This window comes from Elephas maximus, chromosome 2 (genome assembly GCF_024166365.1).
Source record: "Elephas maximus indicus isolate mEleMax1 chromosome 2, mEleMax1 primary haplotype, whole genome shotgun sequence".
NCBI classification, from domain to species: Eukaryota; Metazoa; Chordata; class Mammalia; order Proboscidea; family Elephantidae; genus Elephas; species Elephas maximus.
In genome coordinates, this window is record NC_064820.1 from 207,031,678 (window position 1) to 207,039,743 (window position 8,066).

At 37.6% G+C, this 8,066-nt stretch overlaps 1 protein-coding gene across 1 annotated transcript; it reads left to right on the forward strand.

The window, feature by feature from the left end:
* Positions 1-346: 346 nt before the first annotated feature.
* On the forward strand, positions 347-1,285 carry LOC126070454 (olfactory receptor 2L8-like). The gene has a single exon (XM_049874655.1). It carries the CDS (start codon positions 347-349, stop codon positions 1,283-1,285), a length of 939 nt encoding a protein of 312 aa, XP_049730612.1.
* Positions 1,286-8,066: the final 6,781 nt, after the last annotated feature.

Consider the following 8,066-nt stretch of genomic DNA (forward strand, 5'->3'; position numbering starts at 1 on the left):
ATAGACTTTCAGTGCTTACAACTTGAGTATAAAATCTGACCTTGTTGATCCCTAATTTTATATGGGACAATAAAAATCATTATAGACATATTTTTTTTCTTTGACTTCATAAATTTCTTATGACATGTTTTGGCCATAAATGTTTGCTTCCTCAAATTTTATCAAGGTGCCAGAAACTCTAGGGTTCTTTTTCAAAGTAGCTAAGTTTAGTCCTTTTTTTAAGAGAAGTAAATTTCATAAATCAGTCATAGTCTGAATAAACTAAGGAACTAAAAAAAAAAAAAGCTTAACTTACCTAACTTATTTACTCTTCTGTCTGTTTTTAGCAAAAACACATGAATGGCTGATGGAAAATTATAACAAAACATCAACTGATTTCACCTTATTGGGGTTGTTTCCACCATCGAGGATTGGCCTGTTGCTCTTCATTCTCATCATTCTCATTTTCTTAATGGCTTTGATTGGCAACTTGTCCATGACTCTCCTCATTCTCCTGGACACCCGTCTCCACACACCCATGTATTTCCTACTTAGTCAGCTCTCCTTCATGGACCTGAATTACATCTCTACCATAGTCCCCAAGATGGCTTCCAACTACCTGTTTGGAATCAAGTCTATCTCCTTCATTGGATGTGGAGTCCAGAGTTTCTTCTTTTTGACTTTGGCAGGTGCAGAACCACTTCTCTTGGCATCCATGGCCTATGACCATTATGCGGCCATTTGTCTTCCTCTTCATTATGCTATCCATATGAGCAAAAGGGTGTGTGTGCTAATGATTACAGGATCTTGGGTAGTGGGTTCTATTAACTCCTGTGCCCATACTGCATATTTGCTCCGTATCCCCTATTGCCGATCTAGGGCCATCAATCTTTTCTTCTGTGATGTCCCTGCAATGGTGACTCTGGCTTGCATGGACACTTGGGTCTATGAGTACACAGTGTTTGTGAGCACCATCTCTTTCCTATTTTTTCCTTTCATTGGCATTACTTATTCCTATGGCCAGATTCTCTTTGCTGTCTATCACATGCCCTCATCAGAAGGGAAGAAGAAGGCCTATTCAACATGCAGTACGCACCTCACCGTGGTGACTTTGTACTGTGCACCTTTTGCTTACACCTGTCTCCACCCAAGGTCACTCCGATCTCCCACAGAAGACAAGGTTCTGGCTGTTTTCTACACCATCATCACCCCTATGCTCAACCCAGTCATCTATAGCCTGAGGAACAAGGAGGTGATGGGAGCCCTGAGGAGAAATATCCAGAGAATCTTCTTTGTGAAAGTGTAGACAAAAATTTCTGCATCAGTGCCCAAGCTACAGGTGCAAATCTGTTCAGGGGTTCACAGTTACTATGAAATTATTATTTGAGACCTAAAGACAAGGAATACACTTAGTGGATTAAAAAACTGACATTTGACCAAAAAAACAAATGTGTATATATATATATATATCCCCAAGCCACGATTTTTACATTCTTTGTGGTGATGATTTTCCCATCAGAGTAAAAGAAATATGTTTTCCAATAATTTCTAAAGAGTAAGATTTTTTTTTTTAATATAGAAAACTGGAATGGAAACAGCCTGCTTTGAAGTTACTATTCAGCATGCAGTTCTAATATATATAATTTATTTTCCAGTATAAATAAATTAGGACTAGAAAACAATGAATATTTTAGAATGAGGATATAATGGAAAGCAAATGAATCTTAGGTTTAGTTCTATTAATTTTTACTTTTAGTGGTTATTCCTATATTTCTAATATTCAGAACTGGCAGCTATAGGGAATAGGCAGAGAGATTTTCGTGTATTTAGAAGACCTTATAGAGAAGCTTCCCTTCCTTCCCCTTGCCCGCAGTGCATGCAGTCCTCATTTGCTCTCGCAAACGCAAGGCTTCTTCTGAAAAACTACATCGCGGTGCAGCTCTCCTTCCAGAGGAGCAACGACAGAGTTCCTAGTCTCTTTTCATTATACACTAGGGACACTATGAATCGGAATCGACTCAATGGCAATGGGTTTGGGTTGTGGTTTATACTGCTATGGAAGATAGATGTCAAGGTTGTCTTCAGTAAGGTTTATCTGGGTAAATCCTAAGGAAGTGATTTATTAACAGGACTACTCAAGGTCAATAATTAGGGCTGTGAAGTTGCCAACTGGGCTTTAGAAGGATAAGAGCCTACTATATGAGAAGATTAATATGATTTATAAACAATCAGAGCCACTCCTACAATAAGCTCTCAGCACATACTCAATGCCTTGTCTTTGCCAAAAATTTAAAAAGTTGAAGTATTTTCAAAACCTTTAAAAAAATTTATATACAACCAATATTACTCTTCAGTTGAAACATATTATTAATTCAGATACTAGAGACCATGGATAGTCTATATAGAAATGAAAAATTGCAACCTGGACCTTGTTGGAGAATGAAGAACACCAAAGACACAAGGTATGTATGAGCCCAAGAGACAGAAAGGGCCACATAAATCAGAGTCTACAGCAGCCTAAGACAAGAAGTACTAGACGGTGCCTGGCTACAGCCGATGACTGCCCTGACAGGAAACACAACAGAGAATCCCTGATGGAGCAGGAGAGCAGTGGGATGCAGACCTCAAATTCTCGTTAAAAGACCAGACTTAATGGTCTGACTGAGACTAGAAGGACCCAGGAGGTCATGGCCCCCAGACTTTCTGTTAGTCCAAGACAGGAACCATTCCCAAAGCCAACTCTTCAGACAGGGTTTGGACTGGACTATAAGAAAGAAAATGGCTACTGGTGAGGAGTGAGCTGCTTGGATCTAGTAGACGCATGAGACTATGTGGGCAGCTCTTGTCTGGAGGGAAGATGAGAAGGTAGAGGGGGACAGAAGCTGGCTGAATGGACATGGAAATAGAAGGTGGAGAGAAGGAGTGTGCTGTCTCACTTAGGGAAGAGCCACTAGGAGAATATAGCAAGCTGTATATAAATTTTTGCATGAGAGACTGACTTGATTTGTAAACTTTCACTTAAAGCACAATAAAAATAATAATAAAAAAGAATGTGGTATTAGAATAAAGATAAATAAGAAAAATAAACAAATAAATGCATTATTTCATATTTTAAGAATATTATTCCCAACAAAGTGAGTAATAATACCTTTTTATAGCCTGTTTCAATAATAAAACATTGTTTTATAATTAAATAGGCCTTTCCAACAGAATGAATACAATTTGAAAATACATAATACTTAAAGAAAAAATAGCTTCCAAACTGTGTGATATTTGAAGGATTTTTGCTTATACATTTTACTGAATTTATCACATTCTATTTAAATTTATTAAATTTGTTGGCCAATATAATCAAAACTGGTGAACAAACTGTTATGTGTAGACACATCATTATTATGCAATTACTGAAAAGCAATCTATAAAATAGATGACTCCATAAAACATTAGTGAAATAGTAATATTTAAAGGATCTAGCCAAATATATGTGATTTTTTCACTACTGAATTGACCCTTAATACACCTGTAAAGAATTCAGAAAAATTATAAAAACTCCTTCCCTGGGTCCATTCTGTGCCATTAGTGACTTGTTCTATGGTGCCCAAGTCTCACTGGACATTCCCAAGTGAATACAAAAAACAAAAACAAGAATCAACAACCAGGTCAAGAAGTCCTGCATGAGGGTTTTTGGTGAGTCTCCACTGGGTTATCTAAAATATTAAATGCAGGGATGAGAGATGAATAAGTACTTTTGTTTTTAAATAATTTTTATTGTGCTTTAAGTGAAAGTTTACAAATAGAGTCAGCCTCTCACATATAAACTTATATGCACCTTACTACATACTCCCATTTACTCTCCCCCTAATGAGTCAGCCCACTCCGTCCTTCCCGTCTCTCCTTGCGTGACCCTTTGGCCAGTTTCTAACCCTCTCTACCCTCCCATCTCCCCTCCAGACAGGAGATGCCAACACAGTCTCAAGTGTCCACCTGATAACAAGTAGCTCACTCCTCATCAGCATCTCTCTCCAACCCATTGTCCAGTCCAATCCATGTCTGATAAGTTGTCTTCTGGAGGGGTTCCTGTCCTGGGCCAACAGAAGCTTTAGGGACCATGACCATAGGGGTTCCTCTAGTCTCAGTCAGACCATTAAGTCTGGTGTTTTTATAAGACTTTGGGGTCTGCATCCCACTGTTCTGCTCCCTCAGGGGTTTTCTCTGTTGTGCTCCCTGTCAGGGCAGTCAGCAGTTGTGGCCGGGCACCATCTAGTTCTTCTGGTCTCTGGATGATGTAAGTCTCTAGTTCATGTGGCCCTTTCTGCCTCTTGGGCTCATAATTACCTTGTGACCTTGGTGTTCTTCATTCTCCTTTGATCCGGGTGGGTTGAGACCAATTGATGCATCTTAGATGGCCGCTTATTAGCATTTAAGACCCCAGATGCCACACTTCAAAGTGGGAAGCAGAATGTTTTATTATTAGAATTTATTTTGCCAATTGACTTAGATGTCTCCTGAAGCCATAGTCCCCAAACCCCTGTCCTTGCTCCGCTGACCTTCGAAGCATTCAGTTTATTCAGTAAACTTCTTTGCTTTTGGTCCAGTCCAGTTGAGCTGACCTTCCCTGTATTGAGTGTTGTCCTTCCCTTCACCTATAATAGTTCTTATCTACTATCGAAACAGTAAATAACCCTCTCCCACCCTCCCTCCCTCCCCTCTCTGGTAACCACAAAAGAATGTGTCCTTCTCTGTTTAAACTATTTCTCAAGATCTTATAATAGTGGTCTTATACAATATTTGTCCTTTTGCATCTGATTAATTTCACTCAGCATAATGCCTTCCAGGTTCCTCCATGTTATGAAATGTTTCACAGATTCATCACTGTTCTTTATCGATGTGTAATATTCCCATAATTTATTTATCCGTTCATCCATTGATGGACACCTTGGTTGCTTCCAGCTTTTTGCCATTGTAAACAATGCTGCAATAAACATGGGTGTGCATATATCTGTTCGTGTAAAGGTTCTTATTTCTCTAGGATATTTTCCAAACAGTGGGATTTCTGGGTTGTATGGTAGTTCTATTTCTAACTTTTTAAGAAAACACCAGATAGATTTCCAAAGTGATTGTACCATTTTACATTCCCACCAGGAGTGTCTAAGAGTTCCAATCTCTCCTCAGCCTCTCCAACATTTATTATTTTGTGTTTTTTGGATTAATGCCAGCCTTGTTGGAGTGAAATGGAATCTCTTTGTAGTTTAATTTTCATTTCTCTAATGGCTAATGATTGAGAGCATTTTCTCATGTATCTGTTATCCGCCTGATATCTTCTTTAGTGAAGTGCATGTTTATGTCCTTTGCCCTATTTTTAATTGGGTTGTTTGTCTTTTTGTGGTTGAGTTTTAACAGAATCATATAGATTTTAGAGATCTGGCTGGTCGGAAATGTCATAGCTGAAAATTCTTTCCCAATCCGTAGGCAGTCTTTTTACTCTTTTGGTGAAGTCTTTAGATGAGCATAGGTGTTTGATTTTAGGAGCTCCCAGTTATCTGGTTTCTCTTCGTCGTTTTTGGCAATATTTTCTATTCTGTTTATGCCTTGTATTAGGGCTCCTAATGTTGTCCCTATTTTTTCTTCCATGATTTTTATCATTTTAGTCTTTATGTTTAGGTCTTTGATCCACTTGGAGTTAGTTTTTGTGCATGGTGTGAGATATGGGTCCTGTTTCATTTTTTTGCAAATGGATATCCAGTTATGCCAGCACGATTTGTTAAAAAGACTATCTTTTCCCCAATTAACTGACACTGGGCCTTTGTCAAATATCAGCTGCTCCTATGTGGATGGATTTATATCTGGGTTCTCAATTCTGTTGCATTGGTCTATGTGCCTGTTGTTGTACCAGTACCAGGCTGTTTTGACTACTTTGGCTCTATAATAGGTTCTGAAATCAGGTAGAGTGAGGCCTCCCACTTTCTTCTTCTTTTTCGGTAATGCTTTACTTATCCTGGGCTTCTTTCCCTCCCATATGAAGTTGGTGATTTGTTTCTCCATCACATTAAAAAATGTCATTGGAATTTGAATCAGAAGTGCCTTGTATATATAGATGGCTTTTGGTAGAATAGACATTTTTACTATGTTAAGTCTTCCTTTCCATGAGCAAGGTATGTTTTTCCTCTTACGTAGGTCCGTTTTAGTTTCTTGCCCTAGTAAATAAGTCTTCCTTTCCGTGAGCAAGGTATGTTTTTCCACTTATGTAGGTCCCTTTTGGTTTCTTCCAGTAGTACTTTGTAGTTTTCTTTATATAGGTCTTTTACATCTTTGGTAAGATTTATTCCTAAGTATTTTATCTTCTTAGGGGCTACTGTGAATGGTATTAATTTGATGATTTCCTCTTCGATGTTCTTTTTGTTGATGTAAAGGAATCCAAGTGATTTTTGTATGTTTATCTTGTAACCTGAAACACTGCCAGACTCTTCTATTAGTTTCAGTAGTTTTCTGGAGGATTCCCTAGGGTTTTCTATGTATAAGATCATGTCATCTGCAAATAGAGAGAATTTTACTTCTTCCTTGCCAATCTGGATGCCCTGTATTTCTTTGTCTAGCCTAATTGCTCTGGCTAGGACCTCTAGCAGAATGTTGAATAAGAATGGTGATAAAGGGCATCCTTGAATGGTTCCCATTCTCAAGGAAAATGCATCCAGGCTCTTTCCATTCAGAATGATGTTAGCTGTTGGCTTTGTATAGATACCCTTCATTATGTTGAGGAATTTTCCTTTAATTCCTATTTCGCTGAGAGTTTTTATCATGAATGGGTGTTGGATTTTGTCAAATGCCTCTTCTGCATCAATTGATAAGATCATGCGGTTTTTGTGTTTTGTTTTATTTATATGGTGGATTACATTAATGGTTTTTCTAATATTAAACCAGCCTTGCATACCTGGTATAAATCCCACTTGGTCATGGTGGATTATTTTTTTGATATGTTGTTGAATTCTATTGGCTAGAATTTTGTTGAGAATTTTTGCATCTATGTTCATGAGGGATATAGGTCTGTAATTTTCTTTTTTTGTGAAGTCTTTACCTGGTTTTGGTATCAGGGATATGGTGGCTTCATAGAATGAGTTAGGTAGTATTCCATCATTTTCTGTGCTTTGAAATAGCTTTAGTAGTAGTGGTGTTAATTCTCTCTGAAAGTTTGGTAGAACTCTGCAGTGAAGCTGTCCGGGCCAGGGCTTTTTTCTGTTGGGAGTTTTTTGATTACCTTTTCAATCTCTTTTTTTGTTATGGGTCTATTTAGTTGTTCCACTTCTGATTGTGTTAGTTTATGTAGGTAGTGTTCTTCTAGGAATTCATCCATTTCTTCTAGGTTTGCGAATTTGTTAGAGTACAATTTTTAATAATAATCTGAAATGATTCTTTTAATTTCAGTTGGGTCTGTTGTGATATGGCCCATCTCATTTCTTTTTCGGGTTATTTGTTTCCATTCCTGTATTTCTTTAGTCAGTCTAGCCAATGGTTTATCAATTTTGTTAATTTTTTCAAAGAACCAGCTTTTGGCTTTGTTAATTCTTTCAGTTGTTTTTCTGTTCTCTAATTCATTTAGTTCAGCTCTAATTTTTTAATTTGTTTTCTTCTCGTGCCTGATGGATTCTTTTGTTGCTCATTTTCTATTTGTTCAAGTTGTAGGGACAACTCTCTGATTTTGGCTCTTTCTTCTTTATGTATGTGTGCATGAATCAATATAAATTGGCCTCTGAGTACTGCTTTTGCTGTGTCCCAGAGGTTTTGATAGGAAGTGGTTTCATTCTCGTTACAGTCTATGAATTTCTTTATTCCCACCTTAATGTCTTCTATAACCCAGTCTTTTTTAAGCAGCGTATTGTTCAGTTTCCAAATATTTGATTTCTTTTCCAATTTTTTCTGTTATTGATTTCTACCTTTATGGTCGTATGGTCTGAGAAGATGCTTTGTAATATTTTGATGTTTTGGATTCTGCAAAGGTTGGTTTTGACCTAATATGTGATCTATTCTAGAGAATGTTCCATATGCACTAGAAAAAAAAGTATACTTTGGAGCTGTTGGGTGCAGTGTTCTGT

What these genes read in the sequence shown, in the direction of transcription:
- LOC126070454 (XM_049874655.1), top strand. Translation starts at nt 347, where the DNA reads ATGGAAAATTATAACAAAACATCAACTGATTTCACCTTATTGGGGTTG.